Source organism: Sparus aurata, chromosome 2 (genome assembly GCF_900880675.1).
Source record: "Sparus aurata chromosome 2, fSpaAur1.1, whole genome shotgun sequence".
Classification (NCBI taxonomy): domain Eukaryota; kingdom Metazoa; phylum Chordata; class Actinopteri; order Spariformes; family Sparidae; genus Sparus; species Sparus aurata.
Window position 1 is genome coordinate 7,522,653 of NC_044188.1, and position 26,046 is coordinate 7,548,698.

The following is a 26,046-nucleotide window of genomic DNA, read 5'->3' on the forward strand; positions in this document are numbered from 1 at the left end:
ATCTTTTAAATTTACACAAACTTCATATGTGTAGTTCATGGCACAAATCAAACGCAATCAACAATGTATTTGTCTTGTCTTATCTTGCCATAAGATGTTTTTTCCTTAACGTCCCACCGGAAGGGGCGTGACTTCGCTACTCTGCAAGGTTTATCTTAGTCATGAATTTATAAAAAGAAACATTTAATGTAGGTGAAGGTAAATTGTTTATTTTGATTGTTTTTTTTACTTTTATGTTTGTAATACATTTAACCCAGTTTAAACCCGTTAGTCAGTTATTTGGCTAGCTAAATCGCTAGCTAGCTTGTAAAAGTAAGGTTAGCATGAAGCTGTTGTTGCTATGGTGATATGTGAGGGGAAACACATGTCTGCCATCAGCGACTGGCTTTATCTTAATTAAACGCTTTCTTGTGATTGTGCGCTAATTTGTGAATGGTGATAACTGGATTATAATTATAAGCATGCCAACCGCCTGACTACGTGAACGCGCATCACATAGCCACGCACTGTGAGGACGCGCTCAGACAGCAACGTGAACGAGGAGTGCTGACACCCGAACGGTCCGGTGTAAATCACTGCAATGGCAGAGGGAGGGCGGAGGACACCGGCTACAGCCCTGCCTCCTCTCTGCATGTGAGCACACAGCAGAGTAGACACACGGCGAGCAGGCAGGACGACAGAGCACCATCGCAGGGGCAACAAAGGGACGCATGGTTCATCTCAGGCTTCAAATGAATTAATGATTCATTGAGACAAGTTCCGCCTATATATACACGTTCTGCAGCATCTGTCCTGTCCTCACCTTAAAGGTAAGAGCGATTGCACCAGAACAAGGAAATCCATATGTTTTATATTGATTTGAATGTGTAATTGCTTACCTGTTATAGGATCCGCAAACAAGCGTATACTGTTGTGCTTCTCACTGCAAATGTATGTGAATTTCATTGCTATAGAAATTGATCTGAGACCCACCATATGAAATGGGTGTGACATGTTACTTCATAATGTGTGAATGAGCAGCAGGAGCAGCAGCAGCAGCAGCAGCAGTATCAATGATTGTGTCAGTGCTGAATCAGGACTGAAAGCAGCTATACTGACAGAGAGCCTAATTTCTGTCATGTATTATGCAAGTTCAAGTGAAGGAGCCAATTCGAATACTAGTAAGCAGTCTCCTTGTCTTATTTAAGGTACATTAGCACTGCACAGTCATGGAGCTGGAGCACTTTGATGAGCGGGACAAGGCTCTGAGATATACCCGAAGGGGCTCAAGAGGCAATGGGCTCCCCAGTCCCACTCACAGCGCTCACTGCAGCCTGTACAGAACCAGGACACTGCAAGCACTGATCTCTGAAAAGAAGGCCAAGAAGATTCGTTTCTACCGCAATGGGGACCGCTACTTCAAAGGGATTGTGTATGCCATTTCTCAGGAGAGATTTAGGTCCATAGAAGCACTCCTGGCTGACCTCACAAGATCCCTGTCAGATAATGTCAACTTGCCACAAGGTGTGCGGACCATTTATACTGTTGATGGGACAACAAGGATCACCAGCATGGACCAGTTGGTGGAAGGTGAGTAGTGTTAATGAACTGTTTTAAATTCACCCCAGGTTTAATTTAGATCAAGTGATAGACTCCACCGAAATGACCATGCTGCTAAAAAAAGCCTGACTTCTTCAGTCTTGTAGTGCAGCAGCAGCAAGTGTTACACTTTCCTTTGATAAAAGCTTCCTAGTGGGCAAATACAACATCTCTTGTGTCTCCTTGACTTTTTGCAGGAGAGAGCTATGTTTGTGCATCCATAGAGCCCTACAAGAAGCTGGACTACACAAAGAATGTAAATCCCAACTGGGCAGTTGGTGCTAAGACTGCCGTGTCCACCCGTGACCCTCCTTCCCTTGGCAGTGCCAAGGCTGTACCCCAGGAGACCAGAGAGAGCAAAGACTTTATCAAGCCCAAACTGGTAACCATTGTCCGCAGTGGAGTAAAGCCTCGCAAGGCCGTACGGATCTTGCTCAACAAGAAGACTGCACACTCCTTTGAGCAAGTCTTGACTGACATCACTGATGCCATTAAGCTCGACACTGGAGTCGTCAAAAGGCTGTACACTGTTGACGGCAAGATGGTAGGTGTTAAGATAGCATTTTATGTGTTGATTTTGTGAACCTAATTTTTGCTTATGATTTTAACATGGAAGAACAAAGATAAACATATTTTGAATAAAAAATAGCCCTAGGTAAACTTTAAATATGACTGCAACTAACTATTATTTTGATTATTGATTGGAACCAGCTTCTTACATTTTTGCTTGAAAAATGACTGAAACAATTAATCAATTATCATGAAATTGTTTTATTCTATTAATCAACCAATTGCTGCAGCCCTGTCAGTTACTTAAACTTCAGAAAATAAGACTGCATCGCGTTGCCATGAATGTTACTACAGATCAGTTGTGTGTGTGACACTACTGTCTTGTGGTCCTACACTATTAAGTGCACTGCCCATAATACGTTTAATTGCCACACCTTGTATTGTATAATAATATGATACTGGATATCAGTTAATTAAGCAATCCTATTGCGGCCTACTTAGGTTTACCAAAGTCAAGTTGTCCTTAGCCCATCCTCCTTGTCTGACTTTCAGTGACCCCTTTACTCAAAGAGGAAGCATTTAACATACTGCATCTCTTACCAGTTGCATACTTGCCCAGCCATGCCATTAAGTGCAGTTAGTGGCTTCACTCTAAATTGCTTGATCAACTTCTCATTGAAGATTTAATTCAATTGTTGCAATAACTCTGTCAGGTTGTGCTTGCAGTTGTTGACGCTAGTCGCACATTTCTAGCCAAGGTTTGTTAATCTGCATTTTTGAAAAAGTAACCAAATTTCCTTATCTTAAAGAGATGTCAACCTGCTTATGTTGACCACATTCAGGTTGGTTTATTAACTCTTTTTTTACAGAATGCCTTTTCCAAACTAAATCACAAAGTCATCAAAGGATTGAAGTCAAAGGAGACTGGCATGAATTTGGTACCTTTGTCCATAGCTCGTCTTTGTATTTGATTGTGGAGATAGGTATTCTATTTTGTCTTCCCATTTGTGGTACTGTACCTCAAATATAAAGCTTATCTCAGCGCACTGCACATGAGGCAGACGTGGTAAATATTTGCAGTCGTTGCATGTCGAGTTCATCTTACACCGTTACTGAATTTCCAGGTTTTGGAAGAAACAGAACTTTGCTTCTGACATTAGAGGTAGTCTGTTCTGTTCTTCATTCACGTCTTTGAGACTTGCTTCCTTACCCAAAGAGAGACAACCCAGTAGGTTCAAAGCCAACTGGGAATATTTGCTAAATGTATTATGAGAAATAGGTTTCTAGGACTCCGTGTTATATTCCTACCAAACCGTAGCACATTATTGAATGATATCCGCTCAGTACCAGACAGGAAATCTAATCATAACGATTATTTCGAACATATGTGTATTTAATTAAATGTAATGGACAGTAGAATGTGTTACATTTGTATTCTTTGATGGAATAAATTCTTGGGGCTACAATGTGTCCCATACATTACATTCTTCTGAATACTATTACAATAACAGGTGAATTTGCTTTAAGGGATGAGATGGACCACACTTAACTGCACATAGAATTGACTGAGCAAATTGGTTACAAAAAATCCCACACAAATAATAGTCTTAAACTAAACCTATTCATAAACTCTGTCACCTGCACTCCATATTAGTAACCTTATCACAATAATGAATTTTTTTTTCCTCTGATGGTTTCTATGGTGACGTGGTTGCTAAGGAACAGCCTCTGCGGCAGAGCGGTGCAGTAGTGATGTGTCAGGACTGTAGGTGTAGTGTGAGAGGGCTCATACTGTAGATGCAGCTCCTGGTCGGTCAGACTTGTTATACACATGGCAGCAAGATGGAGCACATGGCTCGGGTATAGTCCCAGGATAGAACCCGTTCTGTAATGGTATAAAGAGGAAACAGTTGGGGATTTTCACACCAAAAAACAAATCTGCCTTCAGTGATCCTCTAAGTAATTTTAGGAATACAGATTTTTTCGAATGGACATGAAATTGCAATTTCTCTGTCTAGTTTTGCATTTGTCTGTGACACAGAAATTGCAGTATATCAATGTTTCACCAGTTTAGTGGTTTTAATATTATCTATGATTTCCTGATGATAAGCTGAATGTGCAGTGTGCTTGTTAGGGCTGCTCTGTGCTCTAGTTTAACTGCTTTTTGTATTTTTTGCCATGTTGGGGCTCCAGATGGCCAAATAAGCCCCCGTTGGCATCACAGAGCAAGTTTTCATGGGCGTTTAACCTTTTGGTAAATTACCTACTTGTGGTTTTGGTCCTGAGGCAATGCCATGTCTGTGGAAGCGATTACTTCTAGCAAGTTTGTTTTCTAAACATGTTAATCACCTGGTTAGCCTTTATATTTACTTAGAATGTTATTACTGCTTTTAATTTAATAATTTTCTTCTTTTAGTTTTAAAGAGATATTCTCATTCTGTCTTAGTATCTATCTTTATTCCTCTATGGCAAAAGTAGTGGACGGACGATTTTTGGGATTTTGTTTTTATTCACATTATTTTGGACTCATGATTCATGTTTCTATTAGTGGATCTGCTTAGTGGGTGGCTCAGCTTGATATCTATAATCCCTCCATACTGCTGAGTCACTCTGTAATGGTGTTCTGCCATCAGAGAGAGGTTTAACTTGTTCAAATGGACACAGCACACTTAATGACAGTGGGCTGCACTTAATGAACCTCAGATGACTGATAATTGATAAAACATTATCCAGTATTACAAACAAAAGGTAGAGAGAAAGCGTTAGAGGAACAGTCATGCCTCTTCGGCTTAAGAAAATATGCTATGGTCTGGTGTGATCCTGTTGTTATTTGTGTAGAGATAGACCGGAGTATATTGGCATGAATGAATATGTCTAGGGAGACTTACCCCATGGCACTCCAATCCCCACTTCAGTGGATATGGTTCTGTACTGTAATTTTATTCAGCACACCACTAACTTCTCTGTGTGGTAGTCAAGATTTCTTGTTGAAATAGATGTCGACACAGCCACCCGAGGACAGAGCCTGGCTTGATACCAGCGCATGAAAGCAGAGGCTTAATTCTCCACGGTACTAAAATTATGTATCAGTAGATGTGATAAACAGCCCATTCATGCTTTAGAAATATTAGATTCAGAGTGGAAGCGGTTATTTACATTCATGGGGCCCTCTGTGGTAGAGAGCAAAACCTAACTTATGTTCTCCAGTTCATTTCGTCCTGTTGACCTTGACTTGGTCATTTACTGGTTTGGCCTGCGTGTGCCCACAATGAGTCTCCATTGGTCTCTGCTCATACCACAGGTGTCATTTCTGTGTGGTGCATAGACAGATTAACTACCTTTTTGTTGTAAATGTAATATAGTGTTTATGTGTATAGTGTTTTTCTCAAATACTCCTTAATGAAAGAAAAATACTACTACTCCGTAAATAAGTTGATGGAATAAATCATTCTTAAACCCTTCCATTTTAAATCCTCTCACTGTGACTAAAGGGGAAAAGGAGGGATGAAGGACATAGGGAGGCTGCCTGGCTTCCCTCGTACCGACTGCTGTGACTTGGCTATTAAGCACAGAACAGTGACTTGTTCAGTGTCCCACTGCATTTGGCATAGAGAAGAAATGTTCTGTTATCCTCTCTTTGTTCTGATGCTTGAGCTGAAGTGGAAGTTGCTGTTGTTCTAATATTAGAATACTGCAGAATCTTCACAGCATATCAAGTGCGTCCTGCGAGCTCTGTTTGTCGGAGAAATAGGGTCCACATTAATACAATTTAATTAATTGTTTTGTTGTAATGTTAATTGTATATCATTATCATTTTCCTTACCATAATAAAGCAGCACCCAAACCGTTTTGGGTAGCACCAAAGCGGAATGAAGCTGAAATAAATGTGAAGTCGAAACTGACTTAAGGACATATTCTGTCGACTTCTGTAGCAAGTTTTATCATGAAGCTTTTTGGGTGTTGGTTATTTATTATCTGCACTTGCTTTTCCAACTTTTATGTGTAGAATTATGATAATAATGTTTTGAAATTGCATATTTTTTATTGGGGAATGTCAAATTTCCTTGGGGGAGGCACATTAGCCTCCCATAAACCCAGGGAAAACACAAAGTCATCTTACATGGTATGATCTGCCTTTTTATTACAGGGATAAATTTAGTCATATCAGCAAGCAAGCCTTTTTGAAAAATTATGTGAATTTGTCATTTTTCTTTTCCTGCCTCTGAAAGTCTGACATTGTTTGAACTACTAAGGGCTAAATATAGAAACGCAAGACACGGATGTTATGATTAGGGATGCTGGAAATGGGTGGGCTTGTGTAATGGTTTATGTGTTTAAATGTGTGTTTGGATTGCGGGTGTGTCCTTACGGGTGTCCTCGTAGTGCTGACTTCAGCTTTTTAAGGCAGTTATTACTCATCTGTCTTTGCAGCAACTGCAGTTATGTCACCAAATTCTGCTGCAGACCTAATTTGAATCTCGGATTATAGATGTCTGTGAATATACTCCATTACATCATCTCCTCTTGCCACTGGACTGCTGGATTCTTCTGAGTTTGCTGGCTCATAATAAATTACAGCAAATAATTTACTCTTGATTCCTGTAAACAAATTACTACAGTGTAAATATTATTTAATCAAAAATTAACTAGAACCATGTGACTGTCTTTAGTGTTCCACTTCAAAGAGGGGATTCAGCACCCTGGAGAGCTCCACCTGTCCACTGGTAGAGATCCGTTTTATCTCCAGTTTGTATTTTTTATGTACTCTATGGTCTTTACCATGACTCAGATTGATTAGTTTAGATGGCATGCATACCTCCCATTGTGTTTTCTGTCTTCAGCAGAAATGCTAATGCCTTCAAATATCACAGATGAAACCCTGGTGATCAATATCTGCACAGGATGCTCCAGGACCACAAGGAGTGTTTTTGCCTTTGTGTGTGTGTGAGGGGGATGGTAGGCCTGATGAAGCTGCTGTGTCACTGAGCCAGCAGGCATAAGCAATCAATATAAAGCTACTGATTCATGATTGCCACAGTTATTCCGTTCCTTGCTTTAGGTTGGGGTTTCCCAGTTTCCTAGTGTGTAAGATGAACAATGTCATATTTAAAAGTATTTTGTACTGCTGCTACTAACTTTAACTAATAACTAACAATTATTTCCACTGTCGAGTAATCCGTAGATCTTTTCATCAGTGTTTTGTCTATCAAATATCTGAAAATTGAGAAAGATGCTTAACCCCAATTTCCCAGAACTTAAAGAGATGTCATCAAATTGTTTTTTTTTGTCCAGCCAACAGTCCAAACCCCAATGAGTAATCATTTTCTATCATGAATGATAGCAGCAAATCCTTGTATTTAAGACGCTGGAACCAATTTTTTTTTTCTTGAAAATGCGTTTAAGCGATCATTAAAATAGTTGACAATCCATTTTCTTTCAATAGACTAATCAACCCAGCTCTAATATTTAGTCATTTTTAGGTTGAACACGTTTGTTGTTAAGAGGCTGTTCACCATTGATTAGATCTCTTTTATGGCTTTAACTCCTTAGCAGTAATTATCAACCATCTAAATCTGATTACATGATCCTACTATCAAATAATGTCACTTCTCTCTAGTCAGATTTACTGATTGCTTATTTTATCTTGGACATTTTTTGTTTTTATTCGATAGGGATTGGGAGTTAAAGTGGTTGACATCCACCTAATGCCTGAAGCCAGATTTGAACCCACAATGTCATCATGGACAAGGTGTTCTATGTTATTTCCGCTGTACTTCGACTGATGGCAAGATTGTTCTGTTGCCTGCAGTTTGTACTGTTCGCTGCTCCAGATAGGATCTGACAGTGGGTCTTAAAGTAGCCGTGTCCCTCTCATCGTCTCACTCATCTGAGATTCTGTCTGGTCTCCTTGGCAACGGCTGTGCAGCTCTCCTCCCTTTTGGATCTCTCACTGGAGGAGGGGTGGAGAAGGGATGCAGGAGGAATGGGGGCTGTCAGAGAGGGGCGTCTGCAGAGAACAGGGCCATATTAAGCCCCCTTCTGTGCGCAATTTTTGTTTTAAGATCTCATGGCTGAGTGACCTTTGCAATTTGAAGGCAGTTTAGCTGCAGGTTACTGATAAAACAATCCCTTTGTGTGGTGGATAATCCAGCATTTCATTATTCTGTATTAAAGTAATTTCTAAGATGTATTAACTGTATTCTCTTAATTATTGTCTATTTTATAGAAGACATTTCTTCCAAAATAATCTGAGATTCATATAATGGAAACCAGATGTTGGCACATAATAACAAGGGAGGATGATAACATATCTTTTGATATACAGTTAGAGGGCGGGTTTACCGACTGTGGTGGCTTCCTTGTCTGGTCTTCTTTGCACTACTGTATGTTTCAGCACTTAAGTCATATTATTAGAGTCCTGCTGAACTCTCTATGGGTCTTGATGATGAGATAATGAATCATTTATGTACTGTACACATTAGATTTTTCGTCTGTCTTGATGTTTCAGTGTTTAGTTTGTTTGTTCTAAATGGCATTGAAAGAATGCATTCATTAGGGATTAGGTGACAATCTGTTTTTTTTTCTTAATACAACTTATTCTATAACATCAACATCCATAATTTATTATTTATAAATGAATGCAATGCAATGTCTAATCAGTGGCATGTAATATAACTGCTAATTCGAGACAAAATACATTTCCACTTAATAAATGATATCAATATGGGATTTACATTTTTGTTGAGGTGTTTTGTGGTTCCACCGCTCTGAAGAGGGAATGAAAAGTGGAGCGCTCTGCATTCACTGGCACACTGCTGTAGTTAAGCACATCAATAACCCTTTTGAGGAGAAGGTCAAAACTCCATCAGCATCTTCATTTATTTATGACAGTGCATCCACTGTGATGGGCTTCTGCATTAATGAGAGCAGCAGATGCAGCATCCACTTTCTCTTTGTAGAGAGGTTAAAAGATCATCATTTATTTCTCTCTCTTTTTATTGAGATGATATGTAGAGACCATGTTATTTTAACAGAGGTTACAAAGCATAGCCATCCTCCAGCTCAAGTTCATAGTTTTGTATTACCTCCAGCTGTTTTTTGCCATTATATCTGATTTTGGCTAAAACGATCGAGTAAACTGTGAAAATACTTCCATTTGAGTAACAATCTCTCTTGATGTGATTGGCAACCTAAAGGGATGACTGGTTTTAAAACTTAGTTTTACATTGAGTAGTCCAAGACAGTGGAGGGCAATTAACGTAATCTCTCACAAGGGGCTGGAACAATTTAATTACCGACAGACACCATTGTCACAGACTGTACTGAATAATATCCACCAGGTTTAAAAGAAGCTTAACTTCTCTTTGTAGTTACCCTAGAGACGTTTTCACATGTAACCAGGCTGATACACCAGTAGAAAGAAATGTTAATTCCATTATTCATATTCTGTACACACTGACGCATTCATTTTCCCTTTGTACTTTGGCCTTTTTGAATATGCAATTACTGCATGTCTGCTCAGCCGCAATCCTACAGTGTCATTAATCCAGTGGTATTTCCTCCATTATTGTTTCTCTTGTACGCTGAGAGGACTTGAATTTTGTTTATGATAAATAAAGAACATGTGTACTCACCTCTATGAATTGAAGATTGTCCCAAATGTAACAAATCATGGGAGGGCAATGTGCAAAGAGTAATTTGTAAAAGTCATAGTGATGTTATTAACTGTGTGCTTTTGTATGATCTCTGACGTAGAATGATCTAGTTCTTTATATACTGCAGTGTATGTCCAGTGTAGTAGAAAAAAATATAATTGCTCATGGTAATTACAGATTTAACTAAGTCACTTAAAAGTGTATTTTGAATATTCCTTTTGAACTGATCACTAACTGAGTGATTGTTGCCCAAGAGAATATGAAATTTGACATTTCCTATAATTTGATTTAAATGTGGTTGTCATTGGGATATCTATAAATCATATCAGTCTCTGAGTCATTTCTGTGGGTGTTTGTCACTACCATCACACATTGAAATGATACTAATTATCCTCTGAGATGTTCCAAATTCGAGTCCAAAACTGACAAGAGAGTGCAGCAACAGTGTCCGTGCACTGATTGAAATATAATGCATACTTACGTTGCATACTTTCTACAGCATGATTCTGTGTTAAATCAGGTTTTGGGAGAGTACACATCACATATCAAACTTGTTTTTGTCTTGTGACTGACATACGTGTCTGCATTTTTACCAGGTCACCTGCCTTCAGGACTTCTTTGGAGACGATGATATATTCTTTGCCTGTGGCCCCGAGAAGTTTCGTTATCAGGACGACTTCAACTTGGATGAAAGTGGTGAGTCGTCTTTGTTTTATTTGAGGCAACGCAAGCGATTTACTCTGTTAAACTTTTTTTTTTTAAATCATCCTCCCTTTTGGCCCAACTAAATGCTGAATATGCCAAACATGAAATTATTATTGTTGTGTTTTTTGCATATTTGTAACTATGCATTTATTCTTTCTACAGTTTTGGCTGCTACTGCTCATACATTAAGAAGCAGTAGCAGTCAAAGCAGTAGATTTCATTACGAATGTTTGTGTTCAAAATGTATCAGCCAGACTTTCTTAAAAATAATGGTAACATGTGACGACATGACAATATATGTACTGGAGACCAGACTTTCCAATAACAAAGCTATTGCAGATTTTTTTTATAGGTTAAACACAGCATTCATGCGTGTAGTTGCCGTGGTCAGGAGACAGTCTGAAATGAACATTTGCTTCATATTGAACACAGATGATTTGCAAGATATTATCACCACCTTCATTAATTCACTTGACCTACTTTTATAGCTGTGTGTATTTGATGAATGTGCAGGTCACAGTATAGAAGATGTCATCACTCATAGTCTGTGGCTCTGTTGTTTTGGGCTTTTGTACCCAAGAGAAGAGAAAATCTTCCTAATTAATAATCTGATGTTTTGTATGTCCCTAGTTTTTGGAACTGTTGTTCAATCTCTTCTTTTCCTTTTTTGACAAATGTAAAATTATTCCGAAACTAGCACAGAACCTCAAATTGTCATGACTCAAAGCTGAGGGGAAAAAAACATAAAAATCGATTGCTGCAGCAGTATTGTTCTTAAAAAATACTAAACTACCTTGTTCTGTCTTTTTTTTCTTTCTCTACAGAATGCAGGGTGGCAAAGTCTGCATCATATGGCCGGCTGCCCTCTTTGCAGGGTCGCTCTTCTCCAAGAAGTGGTGGGATGTCCCGTAGGAGCAAGTCTCCATCATCAAATAGTTCAGGTGTCTGTTATGCCTTGACAAAGCGAAACTGCAATATTTCATCATTATGCTGATTATTTCCATTTCTGCTGTACCAACAGCTAACGGCACTGCAGGCAGTCAGCTATCCACACCTCGATCTGGAAAGTCTCCAAGCCCCTCTCCAACCAGTCCAGCTAGCCTCAGAAGACGACAGGTAGGAAAATTAATGTTTCTATAAATACGTTTATAAAGATTTATTTCATATGATCTCATACATCATACCAAAAAGGCTTTGTGAACAAGTTTAACAATTCTTTTCATCAATGAACAAGATTTATAAGTATTCTAGTGACTATGGATTGAACAGACATTGTGGTTTGTTGATGGGAATAAATGTTAATAATTTTTCTCCTTCAGAGAACATTTGTGAACTTTGTCTAGCTATACATTATTGACTGCCATGTTTTTGTGGCGCAGTAATATGGCTGGGACACTGCCATTGTTATTTATATCACTGGGAGATCATAAAAAGATGGCACAGGGGATGGCAGTATAGACAGATGTCCGGATGTAAATATCAACTCATATGCAACATGTTTGTGAGTTCAGGAAAAATAAAAATCAACAAGCTTCACCGTCCCATCCGTCAACACAGGCTGTGTTTGCTTGTATTATGCAGCTTTTGGGCTGTTGTCATGAAACGTCATGAGTACTGCAGCAGCACAGTTTCGCTGTGATTATCTAAGATCTTGGGAGGACAAGCAAGATTTGAGACTGCATAGCGCAGTCTGGAGCAAAAACCAATTTTCAGTGATACCATCATTAATTAGTCATAAGACTGGCTGGGGTTGGTATGGTTGCTGTGACGGAGGATATTATTTTCTCTCAGTTCCTTTCCCGACCACATGCCAGTCTTTATGCTGGTGGAAAGGTTAATATAATGTTTCAGCATGCTTGATTTATTTCTATCTAATCTCAAACTGCATATTCAAGGCTGGCAGAGTGGAACAAATAGGCTTTGTGTAAGCTGGCTGTAATCACATTTTTACAAGCTTTGCCTTCTCTCAAGTTTATGTAGGACAAGTGCATCAGTGTGTCTTTCTCACTCGATGCCCGTTTCCTCTTTCCAGGGATCACAACACAGTGGCTCTTCACTCTCTTTAGCTTCCACCAAGGTCTGCAGCTCAATGGATGAAGGAGACGGGCCTGGCAGTGAAGGTAAGGATCAAACAGTGGAAAGAGTCTGCAAGTAGCGTACATGCTACTATTTCTACCTTTAAATTATATAGTTCTTTTGTTTTGCACCACAGCTGAGCCAATGGATGAGTTCCCCTCAGTTCCTGCCTCCATAGCAGAGAGGTACAAAGTGGGGAGGACATTAGGGGATGGAAACTTCGCTGTGGTCAGAGAGTGTGCGGAGAGGTCCACCGGGAGGGAGTACGCTCTGAAGATCATAAGCAAAGATAAATGCAGGGGAAAGGTGAGCCTGCCTGTACATCCGCTGACTTCAATAATCAGAGATCAAAGTTTGTTGTGATTCACTGTCAAGAGTAGGGGTGGGCGGATTGATCCAAATATCGATAGTATCGATACAGAGGTGAGTATTGGTATCGGATCGATACTAGCGTGATGAGATCGATATTTTTGTTGTAGTTTTTCTTCTATAAATTCAGCAAATCACTTGTATTTCTCCACAGAGTTTGTGTGAGCGCAGCGCTCCTCTTCACTTCTCTCACTCCACTCACTCAGGTTCACTGTAACTGGAACTCAGAAATATATACTTATATTGATATAGAGCCTACCTCAAACCTGAAGTTTGAATATGGCAGAATGTAATAACCTCTTTGTGTATCTGTTGAAGGAACATCAGTATTTCTATTTAGGCTACATGTAGAAAGGTTATAGATTTAATTAAGTTGAATATAATTTTCTTATTTCGCTAAAATCTTTGTCCTGTGTTTTATCGTTATCATAATCATGATCAGGAATTTTCAAGTGAAAAGTATCAGTATCGGTATTGGTATCGGCAATACTGGCCCTGTAATTACTTGGTATCAGATCGATACCAAAATTTGCAGTATCGCCCACCCCTAGTCAAGAGGTTATTTCTGTATATATTTTCCGTTTGCGATTTCCGATGCTCATTCAGTTTCTTTTTCATCATTGGTCAGCAGATGGTGCTATCTCCCCTGAGACTAAAATCTAGGTTCTTTAATTTCTTGATTTCTTAATTTCAACTATTTCAACTCACTTCAGAAACCAGTTAGTTTTTTATCATCTTGTCTGAAATGATTATTGACAGGAGGCCTAGAGTAACGTTCCACTGATATGTATGCGTTTAAAATCTTTTCACCGTACAATACTTATATATTTTCCTTTTGATTTAATTTTCCTTGATTACCCAGGAGCACATGATCCAGAGTGAAGTGTCAATCCTTCGGCGTGTGAAACATCCCAACATTGTTCTTTTGATTGAGGAAATGGACACCAATAGTGAGCTCTACCTTGTGATGGAGTTGGTCAAGGTACTACACGTTTGTTGATTCTGGGGTAGAAATGTCAAGCTCAAATGCTGTAAAAGTTGTATTTTAGGGCTCATTTTGAAATTTTGTTCCATCCAAATTATTTCACTTGAGGTCTGTTTTGTGACAATTTTATATCAAAATCAATTTGTGTTTCAGGATAAAGTGTTCATGTTTAATACATCCCCAGCTGCATCTGCCAAACAACAGTTAAAAACTAGCAACTGGTACTCTTTTACATCTCAAATATTTGTATCTTTTCCAGGGGGGCGATCTCTTTGATGCAATCACCTCCTCCAACAAGTACACAGAGCGAGACGCCAGCTGTATGCTGTTCAATCTGGCAAGTGCCATCAAGTACCTGCACAGTCTCAATATTGTCCACAGAGACATAAAACCAGAAAACCTGTTGGTGAGTAGGACACTGCAAACATTCTGTAATGGGAGTGAGAGGAGCAGCATTGTCAAAGCTTCCCATCTTTAGTCCTCTATGTAACCTATTAATCACCTTGCCCATTCCCCTCATCACTTTTTTTACCAACATTTATGCATGCAAGATTTCATTTGCAACTTGACATGAAAACATGAAAATTATTAAATGAAATCACAGTACAAAACTCCACCTTATTACTCCACCATTATTTCACTGTGGTCATTTTGGCACTCAGATTTCCACCCCCTCCCCCTCTGTAGGGGGTCTGACCTAGATCTAAAATAGCTTTGATCCATTAATTGTAAAAATGTAGTTTCAGAAGCACAAGTCTTGAGATTTCTGAACTGAATGAAAAGCTTGCTCATTTAAACAGGAAAAAAAGACTGACATTCAAAAAAGATACTTTCTTGAAATACAAGTAAATTCAGTAAATTATCTTTCTTTTTTTTGTCTTACTGTATTATGGTTATACTAATTATGCAATGAATTGAGCCAAAATGTTTGTCTGTTGAGTCTTCATCTGTATTTGCATTTCCTGAATATAGTTTTCCTGTTCTTTGATTGTAGACTGTCGTGTTTATTGTAATGCAAATGACAGTCTAAAGTCATATTTCCAAGTTCTTTATTTTTCAACTCTGGAAAGTCATTGCACTCATTGTAACATTTTCTCATCACATTAAGCTCATTTATGGACTTCCTGTCACAGCGATCAATATTAATTAGTGACCTTCCTGCTTGCTGTTTTTCACTCTCCTGTGTTATGTGTGTTACACAGGTGTATGAACACACCGATGGTAGCAGATCTCTGAAGCTAGGTGACTTTGGCTTGGCCACCGTCGTCAATGGTCCCCTCTATACTGTTTGTGGCACTCCCACCTATGTAGCACCAGAGATCGTTGCTGAGTCAGGGTGAGTCAGATGAGTACATCATCTGAGCCATCTGAGACATGAGTAATATGGCATTTGCTGTGAAAAAGTTGATAACAACCACATTCAAAAATGGCCACTGAAATTCTTGATGATTTTTTTTTTTACCCACAGATGTGATTAGTCTTTCTGATACGTGATATCTTCCTCTTTTATAACAGGTACGGCCTCAAGGTTGACATTTGGGCAGCTGGTGTCATCACTTACATACTGCTGTGTGGCTTTCCTCCTTTCCGTTGGTATGTGCTCCTAGATCAGGAGGTTGTATGACATTTTAACCAGCAGTGGAAAGAAACTTAGTGAATTCACTGAAGTACGACCTTAAGTGCAATTCTGAAGCACTTTTACTTTGCTTGAATATTTAAATTTTCTGCTACTTTATACTTCTACTTTCAGCTTTAATATTCAAGTGATAAACACATTAATACATCAATATTCATAATCCTATAATATGATATTATATATTCTGAAATATTCTCTTCTGCATAATGAGTACTTTTACTTTTTGCACTTCAGCACTCCACCATAAATATAATTTCGATTTTAGAACATAACCAACCCCAATAAGTCAGAATCTGACCCGCTGACAACAGTTAGTAACTGTAATATATGAAAAAGGGATATTATAGTTACTAACTGTGGGCATTGGTGTTAAATTTAAACGGTTTCATAACCAGTTGAATGTTCCTTTTAGTGTGTTCAGGTAAACATTTAAATGCATGACTTACAATATTAATATTACAATATCTGAGTACTTCTTTCACCTCAGGATTTAATCACATCAATGTTTAATTTGTTTAAATTGCATCAATCAAAATGTCTGTGGTATGCCATCACCTTGTAGACAATGATGATGAAACGTTGAGTTTTATAAAATATGCATTGTTTTAATTTCTACAGCACTGGTGAAGATCAGGAGGCTCTCTTTGAGCAGATTTTGAAGGGCGTGCTTGATTTCCCTGCACCATATTGGGACAATGTGTCTGACGCTGCCAAGGTTTGTGTCTGGAAGTGCTCCCCTCATCTCCCTCTCATCGTTATGCTTCATGTGAAACACCAGAATCTGTCAGTGATCTGTTGCTCTGGTGTCCTAGATTACATCATTATACTGGGTACTCATGGTTATCATGTCTGTTTTTAGGCTCTGATCACTGGGATGCTGCAGGTAGAGGTAGATCAGAGGTACACCGCCGTGCAGGTGCTCGATAACCCATGGGTCAATGTAAGTTCGGCATGTTGAAGTCAGTCTTTTCACCAGAATCGCCTGTGTACGTACAAGTACTGCTGAGAAAGAATATGCAGCTTGATCCACAGGTAGAGTTGCTGAAGCTTTGTTCTTTGTATTTTCCAGGATGATGGTGTGTCAGAGAACGAGCACCAGCTGCCTGTGGCTGGGAAGATCAAGAAGCACTTCAACCCTGTGCCCAAGCTCAACAGCACCGCAGCAGGAGTGTCAGTCATTACAGTAAGCACGGATCCGCAGCCCTCCACACACTGACACTGCATGCAACTCTGCATCAGTAGATGAAATGTTTTTTTGTGAATGTGCTTTAGCGATAATGATTTGGGTGTTATTCAAAATTGAAAACACCTGCAATTTAGAATTTTGAACCACAGTGTTCCTCATGTTCACCTGCTGCTGAAGTGTGGCAAAGCTTTGTTTTCTTTATCCTTTGGATGTCGTCAAAGTTCCTTTGTTCTAGAATTGTCTGCTTTTGAGCTTATGCTTTTTAGCATATTAATCAGTTGTCCATCGTTGTTTTTGTAATTTATTATTAGTGGCTCCCCTACATTATTTTTTATATGATACACATCCATTCATCCATCTGCTTCTTGCTGCCAGATCTTCCTGTGTGTGCTCTGGCCTCTCATCCTCCTCTTGTAGATGGACTGTCAGCACTTTTGTTTGGAAATCTTATAAATTATATAGTTGGACTTGGAACGCATCACTCGGGTTCAGTAAATATGAGTTCTTGAATAGTTTCAAAGCTGAGCTGGATTTGTACAATTGGCAGAAAGAAAAGTAACTTGTTCGCAATGTCAGAGACTACCTTTTTATTTACTACTTGCCATTGACAGGAAAGGGGGGTATCAGTTGCATTCGTCTACATTTCTGATATGTAGCCTTTTTATTTAGTTCGTAGGCGAGCCTAACACTCACTTGTCAGTTTCCAAATGGAAATATTTCTCTGACAGATCACAGAGTGTCGGTTGACAGTGACGTGACAGTTTTCTGCCAGTTTCTTTCCCTCTCATCACAGCAGTTATAACAGAAGTTTAGAGCTGTGCTCCTTAATGCTTATCGGGTCCGTGATGCTTTGAGTTCAAGGTGATCCTCTGAGTTGCGCTCGTCTCTCTTTGCTCAGCTGGACCAGGACTTTACCATCCAGAGGTCAGGGTCTTTGGACCACTACCAGCATCCAGGATTGTACTGGATAAGGTATGAAACAGCATAGCGCTAATATGCAGTATTTCCATGGCAAAGTGCTGGCAGTCTCCATTTCCCATCTCCCAAAGGGTTTGTGCCATTGACCCTGAACGGAGCACTTTTCATGCCTCACCCTTATTTACTCCATCAGATCCATTACTTTATTACTTCATCATCTCAGTAGTGCTGTGGCTGTTCCCTCTAGCCTGGTCGTGTATCTAAGCTTGCTATTTATTTATTTATTTTGCCTAGAAAGTGCTAGCTTCATTTGAGGATTCATGTGATGCGTTGAGCAACATGATCTTGATCAACAAAATGAATGCACTCTTGTTTCTTTTAAAGAAGTGCTGACTTCACAGACCTGATGGCGGCAGACTTTATTGTCTCGTGTTGTTACTTTCTCTTATTTTGTTTCGCACTGCACTAGTTTGCTGTGTCACAAGATGAAGTTAGACTTGCTCTGTTGCAAGAACTTTATTTATTAACTTTCTAATATTCTCTCAGGAGAATAATAGTCAGTCAAATGCAGCTTTTCAGATACAACTGCATGCTGACATTGGCTTATTTACCATTTACCAATTGTCTCACTGGTGGTTGAGTACATGCCACTCCTCATCTCTGTGGTTTTTATGGAGAACCTAACGGTAGCTGCTGTGTCGCCCTCTCTCAGACCACGGCACTTGATAAAGAGAAGCAAGTTTTCCGACGAAGACGCCACCAGGATGTGAAGCTCACTCCCCACTTCCCGCACAGTATTGGTGCTGGTGCCTCCCACAGTGCCAACTACGCCATCTCCCCTGCTGAGTCTGAGGATTTTTCCCTGAGTTCGGCTGACACTGTTCGTTCACCCATCTCTCCGTTCTAACCGCCTGGCTGAGGCCAAGGTGCCGTTGACCCCTCCTTGGAAAAATTAGGTCTGCTGACTTGGACATTCAGACTGCAAACTTACCTGTACCTATTTTATTTATTCCCAGTCATAATACTTTTATTTTAAAGACAAAATACATTGAAAAATAAGAGGCACATTAGTTTCTGTATCAAAGAATACACCTTAAAAGCATGACACAGTTTTTAATACATTTTCCCTTTTCTTTTACAAAAGCGACCAAACAGTTTGAGCCTTATTTCTACTCAGCAAGCACTGGTTTATTGTAGTACTCTAGAGCCCTCTGCTGGTTTATATAGTATACTGCAGGACAGACAACCTGTCTCACGAAGCACTTGGCTTTTTAATGGGAAGTGTAAAGGCAAAATATTGAAACCATAGCTTTTAAATATTAAATGGTTTTGTGATATGATATGTTCAGTACCTATCACTTATCATACTGGTTTAAATAGAAATGCTTCAATTCAACATCAGCAGTAACAGTAACCATTCCGCTATTGTGGATGACATCTAGGTGACTCTGCTGTGGCACTTAAGAATCTGGTGCATAAACCTTCAATGGGCACTACTTGGTTTTGTTGAATAAAGTAATATTCATAATATTTGCAGTTTTAATGTAGAATAATACATTTATTTGTTCCATGGTTGGATAAGCAAGCTGTTCTCGGAGGAAAATAAGATCCCCAGAACACTGTTTGAAGTGTGAAAGGTGGCAGGGTCCGCCACATACAAGCAAATTAAAACAACATGAAGTTGTGTTGTCCTTTAAAGGAGAACTTCGGTCGATTTAAACATGCAGCTTCATTGCTCAAGCTACCCTTGACTTGCCAGTACCGAAGACACGAACAAATTTGGTCCAACCATTACAGAGCTCGGTGAACGGAGACTTAGCATTGAACGCTAACAGCATGGGGTCAGAACTTTGCACTGTATTTCAAGCGTCTTAACATGCTCCACATCTCACACCAAAGTTATGCAACATCAGCAGACACCTTACAACACAGCACTGTAGCATGTATGACTCAAAATGAATAAAAAAGTAGTTAAAACAGTGCGTTTGTGCAAGGAGCTACTTACCTGTTTGTTGACATCCGCTTCTTCCGGTCGCTAGACCAAACTAGTCAATCCGTCGAGCGTGCACTTACTCCCTCACTGGCGGAGATGGAAATGTAATCCAGCATTTTCGTGTTGATGTTCATAATGTACATGTCCATGTTACAGCCTGTCATGAGCCATGAGCCTTACAATAGCCTGTTAAGCCTGTTAAGTGCACACTCGATGGATATACTAGTTTGGACTAGCTACCGGAACACATGGATGTCAACAAACAGGTAAGTAGCTGCTTGCACAAACACACTGTTTTAACAACTTTTTTATTCATTTTGAGTCATACACGCTACAGTGCTGTGTTGTAAGGTGTCTGCTGATGTTGCATAACTTTTGGTGTGCGATGTGGAGCATGTTAAGACGCTTAAAATACAGTCAAAGTTCTGACCCGATTGCTGTTAGCGTTCAATGCTAAGTCTCCGTTCACGGAGCTCTGTAATGGTTGGACCAAATTTGTTCGCGTCTTCGGTACTGGCAAGTCAAGGGTAGCTTGAGCAATGAAGTTGCATGTTTAAATCGACCGAAGTTCTCCTTTAAGGTCAGTTTGTTCATTCAGCTTATCCAGTCATGACAATGAAAAGATAAAGAGAAATCAGTCAATATCTAAAATGTGTTCCCCAAAACTACATAGTGCAACTTTTAAGAGATGGGTAAAAAACAGGCTGCTATGTTGTACCACAAGCATCATCTGTGACGAACATATTTATTTGAGTAGGACACATATTGTTCTGCCACCCAGTAGCTTGAGGGCACTAATGTTTGACTCTTGATGATCTAGCTCACCTGTGTGCTTTAGGATGATTTTTGAACCAGTAGTTTTGTCACATGTCTGTGAGAGTGGTTGTAATTCAGTGTTGGTACAGATGAATGTCAGTGCTGTGTAGTTGGTAGTAAGTGCATGTTTAAAGCCTTGCCTTGGCACATATGGATTTAAGTGCAATTAGGTGTACTGCCCATTGGGCACAGTATTTTTAAATTTTGTCCTACGAAAGGCTGGAACGAGTGAGAATGGATCTATTGGCAAATGACACACTTCTCTATTGGATGGGGGCGATTAGAACATGTGTAACATGCATTTTTCTTCACACACTGAAATAAGAAACAAGTTAAATGTTGGTAAACACAACAGTGCTTCCAGTAAAATCTGTTATTTTAATATTTGTTCATTCAGTCAACACATTTTTGACTTTTTTAAATATCAAACAACATGACTTAGATGTTTGAATCACCAGACTAAATGTACTGTATGTCCCCTGACCACATACATTGGTTCACCAGAGACCAAATATTCATGGATGTGAATGTCCTCTTCCCTCATCAGAGACTGTAACCTGCATGTGTAATAATATACATCCTAAATAAGTTGTTCTGGCCTTCTACTGTTTGGTATACGCCTATCAGATATGAATCCATTTCTCTTGTCATTGTACGTGCTGTCTTGGTGAATACAGTTCAGTTAAGGCAGACTATAGTCACACCACAGCTGAGTTAAGACTTGTATATACGTATTTTAACAGAAATGTTACATCGCACCACTGATTTTGTTAAAGGGCTTTTAAGTTTTTGACTAGAAGGGAGTGAACCAAAAAGCACAAGGAAAGCAAGTTGTGATTGTGACTTTTTGGCAATGTGTTTGCTTTTAAGACTGTCTGTTTTTCATCATCTGAAAAACTTGTAATGTTTATGTACAGTATAACAAACTGGTACTCAAAGACAACTGAGAATGTCAGTGTTATGTGGAAGCAGATGGAGAATGTGATTGCTGTATTATATCAATATCCCATTAATGTAAGGATGTTATAAAACAATCTAAATGAGAACAACAAGTAATGCACTCATTTTCAATTCATGAGGAAAAAATCTATTGTTGTGTTTACAAAGCAAACTTCCAATGTACTCTGCAAAGAAACCAAACCTGGAAATAAAAAAGAATTTAACTAATTTATGAGTCAGATTGGGACTGTTTTTGCAATTCAACTTGCAGTAGAGCCACTAAATCTGCAGCAGCATGTTCGGACAGCAGGTGGCAGTAGTATCAAACAACAAAAGTTTATAATATCCAATAAAATTCCACCCTCAGTTAGTCATTTTTAGCATGCATTTACAGAGGTGGTTATACATACTTTATTAGGGATTAATACCTGCATGAATTATGTCAGTCTACACACTTACATAAGTACTATCTCGACAAAAAAAACCCCACTCCCAACACAGGCACATTTTTTCAGTTTTATTAAAAACACAAAAATAATGAAGGCAGCTGAATTTACAGTTATTTGTTCTGATATTATCACTTAAGCTTCAAACATATGCAAAAAACAATTGTCGAAACTAAAATATATAAATCATAATGTATAAAATGAATTAAAAGAAGTCAAAATGCACTGCATAATCCAAAACATATTAATAAGAAAATGATTTCACAGGAAAGCAAAGTAAACCCAATGCCTTCAGTAGCTCTTAGCATGCAAAACTTCAGCTTTGGGTCGGGTGGTGTCTTGAAGCACCGCTAGAAAATCAGAATGCAAACTCAAAATCAACTTGCATATTTTTGTTCATTTGAAAATGTCAGCTCACAGCGACAGCCTTCTCATTTTTGCAATTAAATGCGGATACAACGGCTTTCATTTCACCAAAAATAGACATAGTCTAGACATAGACCTCGTCATTTTGGAAGACTATCCTGTTTATCTTGTGATCATTTTTATCACACAGCTGAAAACCTTCCTTAGACCTTTGCAGCAACCAAGTCATAATATTGCTTACCAATGCCCGGTGTTCATGGTTTCACAGATTGAAAACAGACGAGCAAACATTTTGTGCAAAAATAGGCAAACTGAAAACACTGTGAGATGCACAAGTAACCCTATTAACAACCGTAGGATGTCTTTAAAAATGACACTTCCTTTTACAAAATGTCGTACTGATTTACCACAAACACTTTAACAGTCGTCACATACTATCCAATAAATCTGGTATTGAATCCTCTGGATATGTTTCTGGAAGAAAACAAAACAAAAGACTGATAACTGCTGTTCCAGATATCCCACTTGACTGATTTAAAGATGTTTGCCATCAATAAACAAAATAGTCTTCAGTTTAAAATAAATATGGATGTATCATTATTTTAACTTTTTGCTGACATCTTGATCAAAAACAAATATTTCACAAAGGACTAAGCTCACACGGAATTTGACTTTTCTTCCATATAGACAATCAAACACAAAGTAACAATGAACATTTTGTCTTTTCACGTACACACAACAGTACATTTGACCACTGTTAATAACAATGAGTGAACAATGGCCATATACATATAATACTAACCAACTAATATCTGAAGTGCAATGAAGACGTTTTGAACATTTATACATGGCTCGCATGATGGAAATGTTGGTGGCATGGTGGCTAGTCTAACAGCATTTAGATCTTTATATCAGCCTTTACAAGCGAGAAACACTTTACACTGTCCATATTTACAGGTTAACTTTATTTTCCTAGAAAAGTGTTCCAAGTGAGATATGTATCTGCCATACAAATGTTGTATAAATGTTCCTAACAGAGGATTCATTTTGTTCTGCATTTTCACAGTTTGAAAGAGGAACTTAAAAGCTCACATTAAGTACATTGTATCAACTTGTTTTAATTTAAGTTAAGTTCTTGCCTCCTCCTCCTTGCCCAGAACAACAGATCTGCTCGACTTGGTTGTGGAAATGCATCAGCTGGTGTTCAGGTAAGACATGAAAACCAACAGAAAATGGGTCCAGATTGTTCAGCAACAGGTTCGCCTCAGAGGCCAGATGATCACATGTAAGCTAACCCTGATCTTTAGTAGTGTCACCACCATGCTGTTGTTCCCCAGCCCACTGGATCTCTTCCGTGCTCTGTGGATCGTCAGCAACACAGCTTGGTTGGTAGGTGTCTCTCTTGACCAAACTTGCCTCCTGTTGCGTGGATCTGTCTGTGATCAGTACCTATTTTGATGCTCGTAGTGCCACCGGTTGAAATCAATGTTGAATGCCACAATACTGCCAGAGACCATGCCTGTGATCAAAGTCCTGAGGAGCAACGAAAACATGAAATCACTGTCAGTGAACAGATGATAGCAGGTGAAATGTGGAAAAATCACAATAAAACTTAACACAATGATGGTTCTTCTTATTGATCAGTTCAGTTAAAAATCCAAAGATATTCACTTTACTCTCATAGTGGAGTAATGAAACCAGAAAATAGTCAAGCACCTAAGTATTTAAGCACCTAAGTAGAACATAATATTATTGTGTTTTTATAAGTGTATAAATGCCTGAAACTAAAGATTCTTGTGTTTTTGTTTCCTGAAAATGAGCCTCGTATTAACTGGTCCTCTTCCATGGAGTCCGCCATGTTGCACTGCCATGAATTTACAGTTGCTCATAACGTTCAAACCTAACACTGACGCTGGAGAGAGCATTTCACATTTCTTAGCTGCTATCCGGAGAGAGGGTGAGACGAGGGGTGTTTACTTAGTTGTAATATGCGACCTCACTGCTATATGCCACTAAATCTTACACACCAGATCTTTCAAGAAGCTGAAATCAGAGAATTGTTCCTTTTTTTCTTAAAAAGAATTACTCAAATATCAGAATAGTCAATTAATCAAATAGTTGGCAATTAATTGATTAATTGCCAACTATTTGATTAATTGTTTTCAAGGGTGTATTTATATGAGCAAGGGACCAACATGTATGTAAAATTGGATCTTTGTTGAAGATTATTTCCGTGCATATGCACAGTTTGTTAAAACGTCCATAGTGGTGAATGAAACGAGCACAGGAGGTCATCAGAGGCCGTGACAGTAAATTACTGGGTTCCTCCGACAGCTGAAGTAGACCATTGACTCCCAGTGTCTTTTTGCAACCCTTTTGCTCTTGTGTCCACGGCTGGCTGGTATGTCGGAAAAGCAGCTGATTTCACAGGGTCGCCTTATACTACTACACCCCGAGGGCTTAAATGCTCACGCACAATGAACAGAGTTGAAGCAGAATGCCTCTCTGTAAGTGCAGGGCTCACTTATGTTACCTAATGTCAACTCACTGAGGGATGAGATTGTAACTTAATCAAGGGGTTCTTCAAATATTTAATTCAACTGATTTGTTAAGTGGTGTTGAAAGAAACCTTAAAAATAGCAAGTTGTACTTAAGTATTTTTAGTCTCTAATGTGACTAATAGTTTACAGTAAACCAACCTGCAGGTTGTGCAGTTCGTCATGATTAAGAACCAGGCCTCTGTTGTGGACCAGACTGTAAGTGCCGAGGGGGATTTGGCCTGTGGCTGTGAAGTCCAGCTTGAATGTTCAGAATCACTAACCTCTCTTGACTGCCAGGGTCACATGATGACGTCAGGCTTACAGCCTCAGAGCGAACACTGTCGCCTCTGCGCCGCCATCCAGGCACCCATTATATGACTCCTGACGAATCTTACAGAATGCAAACACTGAGGAAAAACATGCGGCTGACCTGCCAGTGGTAACTTGTGCAGTATGCATGTGTGCTCGCTGTCTTTTGTCTTTTTATCCAAAATAAGTGCAATTGCAGAAGATACTCCGGTAATTTTCTTGTCTCTATGGCAACTGTAGGTTCTATTTAAAGGAAAAGGATGGTGGATGTTCCACTAACTGAAATGCACAGCGACAACCATGAAACCCAGCAAACACAAGGCTTTTTATCCCCAGCCTACACATACAATCCAACACAGGCACATAAACACACAACAAGCCCACGCAATGATTCTGTGGAGCCAAGATGATCCCACATCACACACCGTCTCGTTCTTATCATACACAAAAATGTACCAACCATTTGGATGTGACTTGCAGTTTGATTTACATCAAAATAAACAAAGTTTTTTGCTTCTCTGTATCTCCTTCTTGAATGGTCAGATAAAATACAGGAAATCAATAAGGGATATTGTCTATTGGCTGGATTCACCTCATCCACGACCACAAAACAGTAAATATGGTAAGTGTGAGACTGTTTTATTAATGTGGGTTTGTGTACACATCCTCTCTTCACTCTATGGTGTCAACATATTGTATCTACCATGCAGCTGCCTGCTCTGACCTTTGATCGTGTGATAGGTCCATTGCTCGGATGCCAGCATCACAACCGGGGTAGATGTAGAGCTGTTTGAAGTCACAGGCCTGCCACACCTCCACCACACCATTATCTCCACCTGTGATCAGGTTGTGGCCGTCGCTGCTCAGGAGAATAGCCTACAGCGACACAGAAGAGAGGTTTAACATGACATTTTGCAACTAAACTTTGTGCTGTCCAGGAAAAGTTGTCACGGTTTGTCAGTTTTTGTAGAATAGTTATTGAAACAACATTTGTGATGGTTGAGGTACAGTATGAGAGT

The 26,046-nt window shown here is 39.2% G+C and overlaps 2 protein-coding genes across 8 annotated transcripts in view; one reads left to right on the plus strand and one right to left on the minus strand.

Annotated features, from left to right (window-relative positions):
- The first annotated feature begins 297 nt into the window (after window positions 1-297).
- On the plus strand, window positions 298-25,904 carry LOC115574641 (serine/threonine-protein kinase DCLK1-like). Of its 4 annotated transcripts, XM_030406308.1 has the most exons (19): window positions 298-809; window positions 1,188-1,569; window positions 1,776-2,122; window positions 10,340-10,439; window positions 11,273-11,389; window positions 11,470-11,564; window positions 12,481-12,568; window positions 12,640-12,830; window positions 13,756-13,875; window positions 14,138-14,284; window positions 15,081-15,214; window positions 15,394-15,471; window positions 16,133-16,229; window positions 16,374-16,454; window positions 16,584-16,697; window positions 23,336-23,386; window positions 23,516-23,567; window positions 25,571-25,649; window positions 25,769-25,904. In XM_030406308.1, exons 2-18 carry the CDS (start codon window positions 1,209-1,211, stop codon window positions 25,642-25,644), a joined length of 2,247 nt encoding a protein of 748 aa, XP_030262168.1. In that variant the 5' UTR covers window positions 298-809; window positions 1,188-1,208; the 3' UTR covers window positions 25,645-25,649; window positions 25,769-25,904. The 4 variants fall into 4 exon arrangements, with proteins under 4 accessions (XP_030262168.1, XP_030262183.1, XP_030262160.1 ...); XM_030406323.1 differs by lacking the exons at window positions 23,336-23,386; window positions 23,516-23,567; window positions 25,571-25,649; window positions 25,769-25,904 and adding exons at window positions 17,599-17,672; window positions 18,331-18,388 and having other exon boundaries at window positions 299-809; window positions 12,661-12,830; XM_030406300.1 differs by lacking the exons at window positions 23,336-23,386; window positions 23,516-23,567; window positions 25,571-25,649; window positions 25,769-25,904 and adding an exon at window positions 18,331-18,677 and having other exon boundaries at window positions 304-809.
- Window positions 21,870-26,046, minus strand: part of LOC115574613 (neurobeachin-like) — a 228,094-nt gene continuing 223,917 nt past the window's right edge. For all 4 annotated transcript variants that reach the window (XM_030406282.1, XM_030406278.1, XM_030406270.1 and 1 more), the window contains 2 exons: window positions 25,752-25,903; window positions 21,870-23,711 (listed from right to left, as the gene is read on the minus strand). In XM_030406282.1, the coding sequence (XP_030262142.1) occupies window positions 23,621-23,711; window positions 25,752-25,903 (243 nt within the window). In that variant the 3' untranslated portion in view covers window positions 21,870-23,620. The remainder of the gene's footprint in view (window positions 23,712-25,751; window positions 25,904-26,046) is intronic.